At 48.0% G+C, this 18,584-nt stretch overlaps 1 protein-coding gene across 3 annotated transcripts; it reads right to left on the bottom strand.

Moving 5' to 3' along the window:
* Positions 1–3,904: 3,904 nt before the first annotated feature.
* Positions 3,905–18,181, bottom strand: ythdc1 (YTH N6-methyladenosine RNA binding protein C1). 3 transcript variants are annotated; one of them, XR_008648902.1, is made up of 18 exons: positions 18,003–18,181; positions 17,164–17,262; positions 15,992–16,197; positions 14,656–14,814; positions 13,904–14,054; positions 13,483–13,536; positions 13,307–13,401; positions 13,035–13,143; positions 12,376–12,493; positions 12,206–12,290; positions 11,947–12,101; positions 8,701–8,777; positions 8,439–8,475; positions 7,027–7,066; positions 5,455–5,520; positions 5,159–5,329; positions 4,719–4,970; positions 3,905–4,679 (listed from the first exon to the last, which is right to left on the bottom strand). XR_008648902.1 is itself a non-coding variant. In XM_055225638.1 (18 exons), the coding sequence occupies exons 1-17, from the start codon at positions 18,028–18,030 to the stop codon at positions 4,788–4,790; spliced, it is 1,833 nt and encodes a 610-aa protein (XP_055081613.1). In that variant the 5' UTR covers positions 18,031–18,181; the 3' UTR covers positions 3,905–4,640; positions 4,759–4,787. The 3 variants fall into 3 exon arrangements, 2 of the variants coding, with proteins under 2 accessions (XP_055081613.1, XP_033831871.1); XM_055225638.1 differs by having other exon boundaries at positions 3,905–4,640; positions 4,759–4,970; XM_033975980.2 differs by having other exon boundaries at positions 3,905–4,970.
* Positions 18,182–18,584: the final 403 nt, after the last annotated feature.

The raw sequence follows: 18,584 nt of genomic DNA, 5'->3' as shown, positions 1-18,584 counted from the left end.
CTGATATGAACAGATCCAGACCAAGTTCAGTCCTGGTTCAGTCCTGGTTCAGTCCTGGTTCAGTCCTGGTTCAGTCCTGGTTTAGTCCTGGTTTAGTCCTGGTTCAGTCCTGGTTCAGTCCTGGTTTAGTCCTGGTTTCAGGTCTGTGGTTCTGTTGCTTCAGATTTTTTTTAGATTGAATCATTTATCAAAGTTTGTTTTAACAGTGTTTCGCTCAGAGGCTGCTCTGATTGGTTCATCTCCAGACGCTCTTCTCTGATTGGATCCTCGCTCAGAGGCTGCTCTGATTGGTTCGTTTTCAGACGCTCTTCTCTGATTGGACCCTCGCTCAGAGGCTGCTCTGATTGGTTCATCTCCAGACGCTCTTCTCTGATTGGATCCTCGCTCAGAGGCTGCTCTGATTGGTTCGTTTTCAGACGCTCTTCTCTGATTGGACCCTCGCTCAGAGGCTGCTCTGATTGGTTCATCTCCAGACGCTCTTCTCTGATTGGATCCTCGCTCAGAGGCTGCTCTGATTGGCTCGTTTTCAGACGCTCTTCTCTGATTGGACCCTCGCTCAGAGGCTGCTCTGATTGGCTCGTTTTCAGACGCTCTTCTCTGATTGGTCACCATGTCCAAAATTAACGTGTCATTGGATAACCCGTACGGTCACGTGACCATCCCTCGGGCCAAGCTCCAATCGGACGCCGACGGCTCCACAGTCATTGCCAACCCGGCCGTCATCCACAGTAACGGAAACAGTAACCCTTACGCCAGCCCCGCCCCCGAGGTGAGGGAGGTGGAGCCGGAGGAGCCGCGGTGTCGTGCCTGCTGCTACCGCTGCCGCAGGAAATGACGTCAGGAACCATTGGGGAACGTCAGGCAACCATGGCAACGGGTCAGGACCAAACATCAGGAAAGAAAGAGCCTTAAAACCTGCGTCCTGACGGCGATGGCGATGAATTTGAAACAAACATGAAGGAAACACTGGGGCTGCGATGGATCTGCAAAAGATCCACATTTACAAAAGGAAATTAAAGTGTTTTATTTTGAAAGTCACACAAATGTAAAGTGACCTGAGTCATTTACGCCAAGATTATTACACGACGCGACGGAGCTGCTCTCTGATTGGCTGGAACTGTGGCCAGTGACGTGAGCAGAGACTTTAATGTTTTTGAATCAGTAAATATTAAAAGGTGTGTATTCTGTGATCACTTTTATTGTGGCGGGGGCTTCCTGTGTATTAATAAAGAATAACATGTTAAATCTTCATTTCTTTCCTGATGATTTAATATGAACCAAAGGGTTTCTGGTTCAAATCCTACCTCTTAGTTTAGTTTAGTCTTTATTTAAGGACCATGTACAGACATTAAGCATAAAACAGATGTTCTGCACCAGATTATTGCTAAATAGCTCATTTCCATCTGCAGTCCCTGGTTTCTTCCATTGTGTCTCTGGGCAAAACACTTCCCTCAATTTTCCTACTCGAGTATTTAGAAGTTTAATGGAAAGTTTGTGATAAAAGAAAAAAAAACACTTTGGGGTCATAAAATGCTGAAGTCTGAGCTGCAGCTCAAACACAGATGAGATCTTTATGTTTTTAGGTTTAAAGTTTTATTTCCTTATTGAAAATCATGACATCACACTGAGGAATTCCACGACTGTTACCAAGCAACCGGGCGGCACCAAAATAGACGACAGGTGACATCACCGCGTCCTACAGGACAAAGTGAGCCGTTTGACAGAAGAACCAGATCCGGACAAACAGGAATCAAATCTCACCTGTCCCTCCATAAGACATGTCCTACAGAGACCTGTCTCTTCATAAGACATGTCCTACAAAGACCTGTCTCTTCATAAGACATGTCCTAAAGAGACCTGTCTCTTCATAAGACATGTCCTACAAAGACCTGTCCCTCCATAAGATATGTCCTACAAAGACCTGTCTCTCCATAAAGCAACATGTCCTACAGAGACATGTCCCTCCATAAGATATGTCCTACAAAGACCTGTCTCTTCATAAGACATGTCCTAGAGAGGTGTCCCTTCTTAAGACATGTCCCACAGAGACCTGTCCCTCCATAAGACATGTCCTACAAAGACCTGTCCCTCCATAAGACATGTCCTACAAAGACCTGTCTCTTCATAAGACATGTCCTAGAGAGGTGTCCCTTCTTAAGACATGTCCTACAAAGACCTGTCTCTCACTTGTGGAGTACCCCAAGGCTCCAATCTTGGGCCACTTCTCTTTTCTTTGTATCTCCTCCCTCTCGGGTCAATTTTTCACAAACATGACATTTCATTTAATTTTTATGATGATGCACAAATTTAAATGCCACTTAAGAAGGAAAATTCCTACAGTGCTAAAACTCTCAGACTGTGTTGAGGAAATCAAAAATTGGATGTCTTTAAACTTGTTTTTAAATGACAAAAAAAATGAAATTGTAGTGTTTGGTCCTAGTGAGTCAAACACCTTTAGTACTGATCTTGGAGCTCTTGCTCAACATGTGAAACCTGTGGTGACAAATCTTGGTGTGAGGCTGGATAATGATTTAAAACTTGATGTCCAGATTAGCGCTGTTGTCAAAACCAGCTTTTTTCAAATTCATCAACTCGCGAAAGTCAAACCTGTCCTGTCACAGCATCATTTTGAGATTTTAATTCATGCTTTTATCACCAATCGTTTGGATTATTGTAATGCTCTTTATATTGGTCTGAACCAAACTTCTCTCACACGTCTCCAACTTGTTCAAAATGCAGCTGCTCGCCTTTTAACTGGTACAAAAAAACAGAACACATTACTCCTGTTTTGATGTCCCTACATTGGCTCCCTGTCTCTTATCGAATTGATTTTAAAATCCTTCTGTTTGTCTTTAAATGCCTCCATGGCCTCGCTCCACAATATCTGTCCTGCTTCATCCCTCTGCTCCTGCTCACTCAGGTCTGCAGATCTTTCACTCTTAGTCCCAAAAATGAGGAGGAAACTTCGAGGAGACCTTCTCTGTGGCTGGTCCCAAACTGTGGAACGCTTTGCCCCTTAGACAGGCCGAGTCACTTTGTACTTTTAAATCAGTTCTTAAAACGCACTTTTTCTCTCTAGCTTTTCATTGATATGTTGATTTTATAGTGTACAGTTTGTAGTTATTTATTTGTATGTTTGTCATTTATCTGTGTTTTTAAAATGTCTGTTGTGTACTGCACTCTGGTCAACTTTGTAGTTTTTTAAGTGCATTAGAAATAAAGTTGGATTGGATTGGGTAAGACATGTCCTACAGAGACATGTCCCTTCTTAAGACATGTCCTACAGAGACATGTCCCTTCTTAAGACATGTCCTACAGAGACATGTCCCTTCTTAAGACATGTCCTACAGAGACGTGTCCCTTCTTAAGACATGTCCTACAGAGACGTGTCCCTTCTTAAGACATGTCCTACAGAGACGTGTCCCTTCTTAAGACATGTCCTACAGCAGGGGTGTCAAACACACGGCTGCTCTCAAAGGGTCAGACGTTTTAACTGTTTGAGTTTCATATGTTGCTTATTCATTTTCATAAATGTAAAAATATCTCTTGATAAAATGACACATTAAGACCATCACACTTTTTAATTTACCCTGTCAAGGGCCACATAAAATGATGTGGAGAGCCACATTTGGTCCCCGGGCCTTGAGTTTGACATGTGTCCTATAGAGACATGTCCTACAGAGACATGTCCTACAAAGCCCAAAATTATACACATATGTGATTTTATGAATGAGTCACAAGTCAAATTCTGAAGATGATACAGCTCTGCAGTTTTCTGACCACACCCACGTCTGTCCCGGTTTAGACCCGGTTTAGACCCGGTTTAGACCCGGTTTAGACCCGGTTTAGACCCGGTTTAGACCCGAGTCAGCTCAATTCTGTTGATAAAATAAATTTTAAAAACTCTTGTCAAACTTTTTTTATTTGATACAAAAACAAAAGTCCCGCCCCTTTTACATGTAACAGGAAGTACAACACAAACAGGAAGTGACGGGTGTCTAAAATAGAGGCTCATGGGAAATAAAAGGTGTTCTCTGTACAAGGCAGTCCTCAAACAGACACAGTGGGCGCTCTTCCTCTTACTGCACAAATGAAAGGGTCAAAGGTCAAGTTTAGAGTTTCCTGATCTGAAACTCTAAAGCTTCATAATCACGAGAGTCTAACAAGATCATCATGAGGAGGAGAGGAAGGGAGGAGAAAGGAGAAGGGAGGAGAGTGAGGAGACGAGAGAGGAGGAAGGAGAAGAGGAGAGGGGAGGGGAGGAGATGAGAGTGAGGAGACAAGGAGAAGACGAGAGAAAGGAGGTTGTTTGCAAAAGTGATCTACAGTTTACAGAAAGAACAGTCCTGGAGACAGAAGCTGCCCCGGCCCCGACAGGTGCGCCCGGCTCCGACAGGTGCGCCCGGCCCCGACAGGTGCGCCCGGCCCCGACAGGTGCGCCCGGCCCCGACAGGTGCGCCCGGCCCCGACAGGTGCGCCCGGCCCCGACAGGTGCGCCGTTTGTGACTCTCATCTTTTCATCTTTGACGTGTCTCCATGACAACAGCACAACATCGTTTTGGACCATCAGACGATACAGAGACTGTCTCTGTCTCCCCCTCTCCTTCTCTCTCTCCCTCTCTCCTCCTCAGCGTGTGTACCTCCCCCTCTCCTCTCGTCTCTCTCCTCAGTGTCTGTACCTCCCCCTCTCCTCTCGTCTCTCTCCTCAGTGTCTGTACCTCCCCCTCTCCTTCTCTCTCCCTCTCTCAGCGTCTGTACCTCCCCCTCTCCTTCTGTCTCTCCCTCTCTCAGCGTCTGTACCTTCCCCTCTCCTTCTCTCTCTCCCTCTCACCTCCTCTGTCTCTCCCTCTCTCCCTCTCTCTCCTGGACTCTCGGGGGGGTCTCTCTCTCTGTCTGTCTCTCTCTCGGCGGCTGCTGACCACAGCTTGTGTCCGGCGCAGGAAGTCGTCCACTCTCATATCGTAATCGTGCTGAAACCGACAAAACAACAAACCGTCAGCTCAATGTCCCTGGTCCGGCCCAGACCTCGGCCCGGACCTCGGCCCAGACCTCGGTCTGGGTCTTGCTCCAGGTCAGGGTCCTGTCGTCTGTCTTTGGTCTTGGTTCAGGTCCAGTCCTCAGTCTGGGTCTTGGTCTTGGTCCAGTCCTTGGTCCTGACCGGGCTGGATGCGTAGCCCCGGTGACCCGTGGTCCGGCTCTTGTCTCTGAAGCGGTGCGGCTCGTGGGGGGGCAGGGGGGGGTGGTGGTATGCCTGGTGAGGAGGGGGCGGGGCGTGGCTGTGGTGGTAATAAGGAGCGTGAGGAGGGGGCGGGTCCACGCCCGGGTACGCCTGAAAAACAGAGAGAGAGAGAGCGTGAGGAGGGGGCGGGCCTGAGTAAAATACAAAGAGTTCGATACAAGAAGAACAAGAAGAAGAAGAAGATCTGACAGAAGAGACTCTGGGTCCAGACTCACCAGCGTCTGCCACGGAGCAGGAGGCCCAACACTGTGATGATAGTCCCTCATGTAATCTCCATAAGACTGAGGAGAGAAACACACATGAGTACAACACAACACACACACACACGAGTACAACACACACACACACACACCCCAGTACAACACACACACGAGTACAACACACACACACATGAGTACAACACACACACACACACATGAGTACAACACAACACACACACACCCCCCCCACACTCTCACACACACACACACGAGTACAACACACACACACACACCCCAGTCCAACACACACACACACACACGAGAACAACACACACACACACACGAGTACAACACACACACACACACCCCAGTCCAACACACACACACACACGAGAACAACACACACACACACACGAGTACAACACAACACACACACACCCCCCCCACACTCTCACACACACGAGTACAACACACACACACACACGAGTACAACACACACACACACGAGTACAACACACACACACACACCAGTACAACACACACACACACCCACACACGAGTACAACACACATCCACACGAGTGTGTGTGTGTTGTACTCGCGCGAGCGTGTGTTGTTCTCGTGTGTGTGTGTTGTAGTCGTGTGTGTGTGTGTTGTAGTCGTGTGTGTGTGTGTTGTAGTCGTGTGTGTGTGTTGTACTCGTGTGTGTGTGTTGTTCTCGTGTGTGTGTGTGTTGTACTCGTGTGTGTGTGTGTTGTACTCGTGTGTGTTGTACTCGTGTGTGTGTGTGTGTTGTACTCGTGTGTGTGTGTGTGTTGTACTCGTGTGTGTGTGTGTGTTGTACTCGTGTGTGTGTGTGTTGTACTCGTGTGTGTGTGTGTTGTACTCGTGTGTGTGTGTTGTTCTCGTGTGTGTGTTGTACTCGTGTGTGTGTTGTTCTCGTGTGTGTGTGTTGTTCTCGTGTGTGTGTGTGTTGTTCTCGTGTGTGTGTTGTTCTCGTGTGTGTGTTGTTCTCGTGTGTGTGTGTGTGTTGTACTCGTGTGTGTGTTGTTCTCGTGTGTGTGTGTGTGTTGTACTCGTGTGTGTGTGTTGTACTCGTGTGTGTGTGTGTTGTACTCGTGTGTGTTGTTCTCGTGTGTGTGTGTGTTGTTCTCGTGTGTGTGTGTGTTGTTCTCGTGTGTGTGTTGTACTCGTGTGTGTGTTGTACTCGTGTGTGTGTTGTTCTCGTGTGTGTGTGTTGTACTCGTGTGTGTGTGTGTTGTTCTCGTGTGTGTGTGTGTTGTTCTCGTGTGTGTGTTGTACTCGTGTGTGTGTTGTTCTCGTGTGTGTGTGTTGTACTCGTGTGTGTGTGTTGTTCTCGTGTGTGTGTTGTTCTCGTGTGTGTGTGTGTTGTACTCGTGTGTGTGTTGTTCTCGTGTGTGTGTGTTGTACTCGTGTGTGTGTGTTGTTCTCGTGTGTGTTGTTCCCGTGTGTGTGTGTGTTGTTCTCGTGTGTGTGTGTGTTGTACTCGTGTGTGTGTGTGCTGTTCTCGTGTGTGTGTGTGTGTGTTGTACTCGTGTGTAAATGTGTTTCATAAAATCAGACTGACCCCGTTCATGAAGACGTCTCGACGAACTCCAGAAAACCTCCTGGAAAAGAAACAAACGTCTCACCTGAATGAACTTTAACCCTTAAGCCTGTGTGAGGTCAGGGGTCACGCCTCCACCAGTATGACCCTGTGAGGTCAAAGGTCATGCCACCACCTGTACGGCCCTGTAAGGTCAGAGGTCACTCCTCCATAACCTCTGACCTCCCAGGGTCATACAGACTTTGGGAGGTCAGGGGTCATGTCTCCACCTAACCCTAACCTGACACACAGCCACACCTTCAACTTTGTGTTAGGTCAGAGCTGTGTGACCCTCAGTCTTAGGTCAAAGGTCAGTGCTGAGTGGCTGTGTTTTACAGGTAAACTCAGTCATGAGACGAGGACAACAGCCCAACACCTTTGTGCTACTTGACAATTTCATCTGACCCCTCCTCTGACCCCTCCTCTGACCCCTCCTCTGACCCCTCTCCATAATTACTGTATCGACTCGTTCACACTTGACTTGATGGAACTTTATTTTGGGTCAGTTTTTATCGTGCACCTTGTTTGTTTTCTGTTCTGATCAGATTTGAGCTGTAGAAGGTTGAATGACAATTTCCAGGCACAGCCAGAGTCCGGAGGGGGTCCTGTTCAGGGGTTGGAGGGGGTCCTGTTCAGGGGTTGGAGGGGGTCCGGTTCAGGGATTGGAGGGGGTCCTGTTCAGGGGTTGGAGGGGGTCCTGTTCAGGGGTTGGAGGGGGTCCTGTTCAGGGGTTGGAGGGGGTCCTGTTCAGGGATTGGAGGGGGTCCTGTTAAGGGGTTGGAGGGGGTCCTGTTCAGGGGTTGGAGGGGGTCCTGTTCAGGGATTGGAGGGGGTCCTGTTCAGGGAACCACAGGATCATCTCTGCTGTTTGCAGATGATGTTGTCCTGATGCTTCAGGACCTGCAGCACTGGGGCGGTTTGAGCCGAGTGTGAAGTGTCTGGGATGAGAATCAGCTCCTCCAAATCCGAGGCCATGGTTCTCGACTGGAAAAAGGTGGCGCCCTCTGGTGGTGAGTCCCTGCCTAAAGTGGAGGAGTTCAAGTATCTCGGGGTCTTCTTCATGAGTGAGGGGAGGATGGAGTGCGAGATTGACAGTTGGATCGATAGTGTCTGCAGTGATGCAGTCACTGTACAAACTACTGTGAGGAAACACTGTTCTGACCCCTCAGACGCTTACCCTGACCTATGACCTCTTCAATTCAATGTCCAGAAATACAGCAGCAGTCATGTCTTAGGGCTGAACATGAGTTACAAAATCAACAGTGAAACAGACAAAAACAAAGAGAGAACTGTCCCAGAGTGCCCCTTGTCCTTCAGGGAGGATGAGAACTGGAGGGTCTGACCTATGACCCCTCCCCTGACCCTTCCTGACCTCTGGCCCCTCAGTATCTCACCTGTCCACTGGCTGGTTCCTCAGGTCCTGGATAAAACCTACGACACAACACAAGTGTTAGACTCCAAAGCAAAACAAGACGCGCAAATGGTCTAGACCTGGTTCAAACCCAGTTCAGACCCAATTTATCCCCGGTTCAGCCCCGGTTCAGCCCCGGTTCAGCCCCGGTTCAGCCCCGGTTCAGCCCCGGTTCAGCCCCGGTTCAGTCCCAGTTTAGTCCCAGTTTAGTCCCAGTTTAGTCCCAGTTTAGTCCCAGTTTAGACCTGTTCTGGTGTAGTCTGGTCCACAGTCTGAGCGCGGTCTCTTTCTTCCGTGGAGGTCGTACTCTTCTGGCCGACGCCTGGAACACAGCACTGTCAAATACTGCAAAAGTACTACTACTCAGAATATACAGGGACAGTTCTACAGTGACATTACAGAAGTACATTTAAAGTACTGCCCAACCTTTGGATCAGAACTCATTCATCAGAATCATGTCAAGCTCTTAAAGGTGCACTGTGGAACTTTTGGGAGGGTACATCACCTGCTCATCTCCACGGAGATAGAGATAGGAGAATTTTACTTACAGGCGTTGGGACCCAAAAAACCTTGTAATACGTATTTTAACTGAGCGGGCTCACCTCTCCACAGATCTGAGTGGGTGGCATCACTTGCTTGTCTTGGAGAAATGCTTAATGCTGAACTGTGGAACATCTAAGAGAAATAGCATCACCATGGAGACGAGCAGGTTGCAGACGCTCCACCAGGAAAGTTACAGAGCACATCTTTAAGTTAAGAACAGCGTTTTTGTTAAATATATGGAGTATAAGTTTTAGCTTTGACGTTTCAGCTCTTGATTTAGTGTGAGGAGCTTTGACGTTTCAGCTCTTGATTTAGTGTGAGGAGCTTTGACGTTTTAGTTCATCATTTAGTGAGGAGAGTAGTACTTTAAACAACATTTTTACATTAGTTTAAACTCATATTATTACATTCCTTAAATTCTGGGGGTGGGACGACATCTCACACCCTTCAGATGTCCCCCATATAACATTCAAAAGATGCAGAAACCACTGCCTTTAGTGAAAATTATGTATATTATAAATAATAAAATATCTGATAAATATCTGAACTAAATCTGACTGAACTTTCATCACAAACGCCTCAACTCCTGTGGAGTTTGGTTCTATTGTACATTTGAGGTTGATCTGTGGCAGCGTCAGGACCACAGACTGTAAACAGAAGTGACCACAGCATTCAGCTCCATAATTGACTGCGAGTAAAATCAGAAACCAAAGAGCCAATCAGGAGCGGGGCTGTTAAAGGTAACACCCCTTTTAACAACACTGTCAATCAAACCGAGCAGTTTAGCTATGTCCATTTCTATATCCAGTCTGTGGTCAGGACGGAGGGTCTTGTGTGTGGTGTCCTCCTGTATAACCCTGAGCTCTCTCTGTGGACTCACCATTGTCTCACACAAACATGTCTTATTGTAAAAGACGTCCCTGAACATAGCAGTCTGGACATGAACTTTGAGGACACTTCATTTGTCCAGTCTAATTTTCATTTTAGTCTCAGAAATAAAAGCATTTGTAATTAAATACATTAAAAACACTTGTTCCAGTGCAGATGTGTGAATGCTCCGCAAAGATCTAACGCCATCTTCATATCACCTGAATATAAACCCGCTTCAGATGTGGATGTTTTCATATTCAGACCTGTCATCATGACTTTATAGATTTATACCGGTGTGGACCAACATAATGTATACTGTAGACTCAGCCCTGGACCTGTATTAAGGATAAAATATTATCAACATAAATGGTGTTGTGGCCGTGGTTTCTGCAGATGTGTGGAGCACAAACAATGACACCTGTGCTCATGTTTGAGTATAATGTGGTTCCTGTGGAGATGTGTCGACATACCGCTTTGAGGAAACAGCCTTTATAAAAACAGTTCAGTCTATTACTGCCTTTTCATTGGCTCTGAGCAGCTCTGCTCTGATTGGCTGACACTCAGGTGAAGATGCAGAGGCCCCGCCCACACACCCAACTCAGTCCTGATTGGCCCATGACAGCTGAGGGGCGGGGTTTAAAAGTTCAAACCTGACCCTGAGACCAAGTCCAGTACTGACCCGAGTCCCAAACCAGGACTACAGGAGTCCATGTGAGGCCATGCTGTTTTACTGTGAAAGTCCTGGTGTATCTGAAACAGTCCTGAGCTTTTACTGTGAAAAGGCTCAAAGAGAAGTCCATTTAAACGCCCAAACTTCACCTTTAGTTTCTGTAAGAGAAGACTTCACAAGTTTAATGAGCAAACCCAGCCCTGCTCTGCTCTCTGTGCAACCACTACTGCTGAGCACACCGGGTACAGACCAGGTCACCATGCTAACCCTACTGCAGCTAAACCCAGAGTACAGATCACGTCACCATGCTAACCCTACTGCAGCTAAACCCAGAGTACAGATCACGTCACCATGCTAACCCTACTGCAGCTAAACCCAGAGTACAGATCACGTCACCATGCTAACCCTACTGCCGACCATAGCCTGTATACCGAAGTGGACTGAGGACGTGTGACGTCTCCCTACCCTCCCGTCCCGTCTCCCTCCGATGGAGCTAAAATCGCGCCCAAGTGCACCACCTGTTTGGAACACAGCAGTTAGCGGGTTAGCTATGCCCTTTTATATATACAGTCTATGATTAGATCATTATGCTAACCACTGAGCTAACAGCTGCACCAGGTGCAGATCTGGGATCTTATCTATGAAGCGTGCTTTGGTATAAAATATTAGGTACGTGGCTCTCGATGTTAAACTTGTGACCTATAAAAAGACACTAAACATGGAAACAAGACGCTCCAAAGTTCAGAGAGACGAGAGGTGAGTTTTGCGGTTTGCCCATACTTACACTTTCAGTTTAAAAAATGAGACCCCGTCATCGTGTTGACCACTGACCAACTGCAATAACCCTAATGCAGCCATGTGTAAGCCCCAGGTACAGATCCGGTCACCAAGCTAACCACAATGAGCTAAGCCAGCTGCAGCTCCCTGTGCAAAACTACTTCCTCCCGTCTGACCCTTACCCCTACGATTTATTTCACGGAGGTTAAAATTGAATGTACAGGAGCCTACAATGAGATGACAGGTGCGGGACGACAGGTGCAACACTGGGTATTTGTATCCATGTTCTTTTTAAAGTAACTTCAAATTAGGACTGTTGCCAAAGGAAGTCGTTCTAAACATCACCGTTCCTTTGAATGGACCTCAGAATGTTGTCCACAACAGGAGGTCATGTGACTCAACCTCACCGCAGGGCTGACCTCTAACCTCAGAGTGACTGCACTGACCCTGCACTATCCGTCTCCACTGCATTTACATTGAACTGGAGTGACGCAGATCAGGCAGAGCTCCACAGCCTCATACTGAGCTGCTCACAACGGCGTGAGCCCAGGGGAGCTTGGGAAATCCACACTGATTTCATCCTTTAGGGAAAGTGTCCAAAGTCCGCAGCAGGGGGCGCTGATTGGCTAACCTTCCCGGCTCTCTGATTGGTGGGCGTCCTCTGGGGCGGGGCTCCGACGGCGTGCGGCGTTTGTGACGAATTCTCCGTGCAACGCTGTGCACATCCACGCTGTCGTCTAATGGGAAGAGAGCGCAGAGTTGCGCCCCAGTGTCTGGCTGGATCTCCTACAGTGAGAGAGAACGGGTCAAAACCAGGGGGCTACACCAGGAGGGCTACTACACCGGGGGAAGTACACTGAGGGGCTAGCTACACCAGATCTGGGACTAACCTGTCCGTCTCGTCCGATCTTGACGGGTTTGTGTTCGTTCCAGGGGTTGGACAGATGAGCGGTCTTGGTGAACGGGAGCTCCCTCCTGAGACATTTAAACAGGTCATTATAAACATAACGGTCATGATGCTTTCACATTGTCACGTGTGATTAACCTGACCCGGCCCCACCTGCACAGCCAGTCGATCTTGAAGACTCCTCCTAACATCTTTGCGTTCATTCCGGCGGGCAGCACCCAGTGAATAGGTGAGCCGCCGTGCTGAGACTCGGACGCCAAACGAGCGAAACCTGGAAACAAAACCAAAACCCAAGAGTTAGACCGAGACCCGGATCTGGACCAAAAAAAGACGTGAGGAGACAGGAGACAAGACGTGAGGAGACAGGAGACAAGACGTGAGGAGACAGGAGACAAGACGTGAGGAGACAGGAGACAAGACGTGAGGAGACAGGAGACAAGACGTGAGGAGACAGGAGACAAGACGTGAGGAGACAGGAGACAAGACGTGAGGAGACAGGAGACAAGACGTGAGGAGACAGGAGACAAGAAGTGAGGAGACAAGACGTGAGGAGACAGGAGACAAGACGTGAGGAGACAGGAGACAAGACGTGAGGAGACAGGAGACAAGACGTGAGGAGACAGGAGACAAGACGTGAGGAGACAGGAGACAAGACGTGAGGAGACAGGAGACAAGAAGTGAGGAGACAAGACGTGAGGAGACAGGAGACAAGACGTGAGGAGTAGCCAGGCGTGAGGAAGAGGAGGTGTGAGGAGGAGTCGTCGTGAGGAGGAGGAGGAAGAGTGAGGAGGAGGCGTGAGGAGGAGGCGTACCTTGGAACATGCCACTCTCTCTCACAGAAAAAACCAGGACAACACTTCGAGCCGAACGAAACGCAGCGTTTAACTTCTTCTCATTCACCGGAAGAGTGGACCACACGCCCTGAAGGAGAGACCAGACTGAATCAGGACCGAAACAGGACCGGACCAGGACCGGACCAGGACCGGACCGGACCAGGACCGGACCAGGACCGGACCAGGACCGGACCAGGACCGGACTGAACCAGGACCAAGCTGGGATTGGGTCTACTTTTAAGGAGTGGTACCTTGGCTTTGGCGAGGGACACATTCTCATGGTTGTTGCTCTTGATGAGGAAGAATCGTGCATCTCTCAGAATGTAGCGCAGTTTACTTGTCGGATCTACGGAGAACCACACTTTAGGTTCAAACTGTAGATGATTTGTGAGACTCGAGTTGTAATAAAAGTGTTTTAAGATCTTACTCTCTCTGACGGCTCGCACTGAGGATGAGAGCTTGTCCCGCCTCTTCTCTGAACCTGCAACACAAGACACACTCTACAGACCCCATGTAGACTTGTTCAGACCCCTGTAGACCGGTTCAGATCCCCTTAGACCCCCTGTAGACCGGTTCAGATCCCCTTAGACCCCCTGTAGACCGGTTCAGATCCCTTTAGACCCCTGTAGACCGGTTCAGATCCCCGTAGATCCCCCTGTAGACTAGTTGTGATCCCCGTAGACCCCCTGTAGACCGGTTGTGATCCCTGTAGACCAGTTGTGATCCCCGTAGACCCCCTGTAGACCGGTTGTGATCCCTGTAGACCAGTTGTGATCCCCGTAGACCCCCTGTAGACCGGTTGTGATTCCTGTAGACCCCCTGTAGACCGGTTATGAGCCGGGCCGTACCTGACTCAGACTCGCTGAAGCTGACAGAGCTGTGTGAGTCTCCAGCTTCACTTCGTGTGTCGTAGTTTGTGTCTCTTCTGTCGTAATCCTCATCGTCGTCTTCCTCCTTCTCTCCCTCCTCTTCCTCCTCCTCTTCCTCCATCACCTCCTCCTGGAAAACAGATCCATCCAGGTTTAGAACCAGACAGAGACCAGTTTAAATCGGCCATATTGGGCTTGTGTCTACAGTTCTCCTGTCTGACCCCTGTGGATCATTACGTTATAACTTAGACATTTTAAATCACAAAATTAATCTAAAACGACTTAATAAAAGCAACAAGTCTGTTGACTTCCACGTTATAAAACTTTGGTGTCCAATAGGAGCTGACATCGGCATAAACGTCATCACAACAAAGCGCCGCATGCTGTCAGCGCCCCCTATGGACAGATGCACATCACACTAGGGCAAAACATTTTTTTTTTCATTTGTACCAAAGGGGCGTGTACGTCGCAGTGGGCGTGTCGCAGTGGGCGTGTACAGGTGGAGGTTAGACGGGGGTAGATCGACAAAATGGAAAATAGTGGATTAAAGATTAAACTCAAACATGAATCACTCCAAATAAAACTTCACAGGCTCAATGAGAAGAAACATCTGAACAGTTTGAAGAACAGGGCTGATTTAAATCCAGACCAAGTAAAAGACAAACTCCACTCCAATTCTTAACATTTGAGAAATGACCAAATTAAAGTTCTAGTTCCTGGGTAAGGCTGACCTCCTCCTCTTCCTCCTCCTCCTCCTCATCATCCTCAGGCTCCTCCTCCTCCTCTCCATTGGCTGAAGAGCTTCCTGCTTCAGAGCCGTACTCTTCGTCTGATTGGGGGTCATCGTGGCGAGGGGAGGGGCTTGGCCGTCGTTCTTCACGGCGCATTTTCTACAAAAGAAAAAAAAAATCAGGTTTAAAGCAGCGTATGTGTGCTCATGTGACTGTTACACACACACCTGTGTGCTCATGTGACTGTTACACACACACACACCTCTGTGTGCTCATGTGACTGTTACACACACACACACCTCTGTGTGCTCATGTGACTGTTACACACACACCTGTGTGCTCATGTGACTGTTACACACACACACACCTCTGTGTGCTCATGTGACTGTTACACACACACACACCTCTGTGTGCTCATGTGACTGTTACACACACACCTGTGTGCTCATGTGACTGTTACACACACACACCTCTGTGTGCTCATGTGACTGTTACACACACACCTGTGTGCTCATGTGACTGTTACACACACACACACCTCTGTGTGCTCATGTGACTGTTACACACACACACACCTCTGTGTGCTCATGTGACTGTTACACACACACACACCTCTGTGTGCTCATGTGACTGTTACACACACACCTGTGTGCTCATGTGACTGTTACACACACACACACACACCTCTGTGTGCTCATGTGACTGTTACACACACACACACCTCTGTGTGCTCATGTGACTGTTACACACACACCTGTGTGCTCATGTGACTGTTACACACACACACACCTCTGTGTGCTCATGTGACTGTTACACACACACACACCTCTGTGTGCTCATGTGACTGTTACACACACACACACACCTCTGTGTGCTCATGTGACTGTTACACACACACACACCTCTGTGTGCTCATGTGACTGTTACACACACACACACCTCTGTGTGCTCATGTGACTGTTACACACACACCTGTGTGCTCATGTGACTGTTACACACACACACCTGTGTGCTCATGTGACTGTTACACACACACCTGTGTGCTCATGTGACTTACACACACACACCTGTGTACTCATGTGACTGTTACACACACACCTGTGTGCTCATGTGACTGTTACACACACACACCTCTGTGTGCTCATGTGACTGTTACACACACCTGTGTGCTCATGTGACTGTTACACACACACCTCTGTGTGCTCATGTGACTGTTACACACACCTTTTCCCGAAGCAGAAATATAGCTATTTATTTTAACTTTATACTGGTATAACGATGTTTCCTCAGCACCCTGAGCCCCTCCCACATAGCGAGCTCTGTGATAAACCATTACCTGTTCTAGGCTCCGCCCTCTGCGTCGCCGTAGTTTCCGGTCGTCATAGTCATCATGGCGATAGCTGGGGGCATGGCTCGCTCTGGGAGACCCCACCTTCTTTGAGGATGCTGCTCTCTTATTAGAGGAAGAGGATGAGGGAATGTGTCCTGAGCGTGGCCGCTTCACATCCCCCGGGTCAGAGCGGTCAGACTTTCGCTTCACTCCTAAAAAAAATTGATAATTTAAACATTTAAAATCAGACCTGTTCTTCAAACTGTTCTCTTCAGAGGCTCAATGAGAAGAAACGACTAGAACATGGTCAAAGATCTGAAGTTGTATTCGGTGTGATTCATTGCTTTTTTTCGAAGCGCCATTTTGCCAATCTACCCCTGATTTCACCTGACGTACGCACTTCCTTCTCCAGTTTTATTTTCTTTATCGGTGATACTTGCAGTGTCGTTATTTTGGTACAAATGAAAAAAATGTGCTGCTCTAGTGTGATGTGCAGGTGTCCATAGGGGGCGCCGACAGCATGCGGCGCTTTGTTGTGATGACGTTTACGAGAACGTCAGCTCCCAATGGACACCACAGTTTTCTAATTCTCTGGACAGTGCCGTATTTGGACTCTCCCTGCCCATGAACTCAGTTATTGTTGTTGTGGTAGGATTAGTTGCACTAATAACCGTAGTATTATCAGGTGTACTGCAGTTTTTAGTATGGATTCTGTGATTTGTTCTAGTAAGATCAATAGTGACATCAGCACTCGTCCCTTCCGGTCTGTGGTCTCTCTGCTGTGGTTGTAGCAGTAGTAACAGAAGTATCAGAAGTAGCAGCAGTATTTGTGATCTCGGTCTCTGATGAGGTTATAGTAGTAATAGTAGTAGTACTCCGGGCACAGCAGTATTTGTACTTTCTTGTCTGTGATCTCAGTCTCTGTATTTGTATTTTCTTGTCTGTGGTCTCAGTCTCTGTATTTGTACTTTCTTGTCTGTGGTCTCAGTCTCTGTATTTGTACTTTCTTGTCTGTGGTCTCAGTCTCTGTATTTGTACTTTCCTGTCTGTGGTCTCAGTCTCTGTATTTGTACTTTCTTGTCTGTGGTCTCATTCTCTGTATTTGTACTTTCTTGTCTGTGGTCTCAGTCTCTGTATTTGTACTTTCTTGTCTGTGATCTCAGTCTCTGTATTTGTACCTTTCTTGTCTGTGATCTCAGTCTCTGTGTTGGTGAACAGTTCATCATCTTGATCCGGAGCTTCTGTTAAAATGTCCTCCAGCACGTTCAGCTCTCCATCTGCCCAGAGACCAACAGTTAAACATTTCTATTTTATTATAGTTTCACTTTTGACCATTTCAACCGTTTGGCTTTATCAACATTTGACATTTTAATGATTTTTCCACAAATGTAAACCCATCCACAGGTCTTTAACCAACACACTCTGGATGAAATGTCCCTTTGGCTCATTACTGATCTGTGTTTAATAATGATCTGCGTTTAATAATGCCCATCCATCCATTTTCTTCTTCTTCTTATCCGGGGCCGGCAGTCTCAGCAGGGACTCCAAGACTTCCCTCACCCCGGACACGTCCTCCAGCTCCTCCAGAGATCTGAGTTTAATAATGATCTGAGTTTAATAAGGCCACATCCTTCACTGTTCCGTTTCATTTCATTGAAGCATTTTCGCCTCAGAACAAACCTGTCCCTGTAGAAAAGCCTCGACTCTCGCTTCAGAAACGAGCCTAAACCTCGCCTTTTACCAGTTTGTTGTTAATGTTGTTGTGCGGCGTAAATGAATGAACCCGCAGAGGCCGAGGACACAAAGACATCCTGTTTTATGCGTTTTTCTTCGGTACTGAACATAAATGTAACTTTAAAACCTCTCGTGACTACACTCACCCTTGGGTCAGGCCATATTTGTGGAGATAAATGTGTTGATTACTGACTTTATTCCAAATAAATGCCCCAGACTCCGCAGACTGCTGGAGACGGTAGCTAACAGGCTAACGTGCTAACAAAGCTGTGGCGGGTTTTACCTTTGTCCTCGCGCCGCTCTGACGTCATGTTCCCGCTGCTGGGCTCGGTTCTGGCACGTGCGGCTCAGATCCGATGAAACTCTTTATTCTTAAACTTAAAAACTGCGCTAAATGTCACCAAAAAGGAGAGAAACTGGCGCAGAAACTAGCGCAGATCCGCGACGTAAACACAAAATGGTGGTGGGTGTTTATGCGGCTCTTCCTCTGCAGCGCGCGGACGGACAGAAGCGGGAGGCGCGCGCTCTGCAGGCGGCGCGAGGAACTGCACTTTAATATGCGAATGAAAATGCACCTTTCAGTTTAGTTTACCTTTTTTATCACTTGTATACATGTTTAAAATATGTAATGTCTCAGAACCCTCTCGTGGGCTAAAGTAGACCCCCCCGGAGGACCACGTGTGGCCCGCGGCTCCACTGTGGGCCCCTGCTCCGCCGTGGGCCCCTGCTCCAGGGAAACAGCGCTTCAGTCCGATGCAGAAGCTTCAGAGTAATTCTGTTTCATTGATGTTTCAAACTCCTGCCTTTTGCGTGCGAGTTACGCACAGGGGTCAAGAGGTCACGCACAGGGGTCACGTGACAGGCC

The sequence above is a fragment of the Periophthalmus magnuspinnatus genome, chromosome 12 (assembly GCF_009829125.3).
Source record: "Periophthalmus magnuspinnatus isolate fPerMag1 chromosome 12, fPerMag1.2.pri, whole genome shotgun sequence".
Classification (NCBI taxonomy): domain Eukaryota; kingdom Metazoa; phylum Chordata; class Actinopteri; order Gobiiformes; family Gobiidae; genus Periophthalmus; species Periophthalmus magnuspinnatus.
This window is presented reverse-complemented; position numbering and strand designations above follow the sequence as displayed.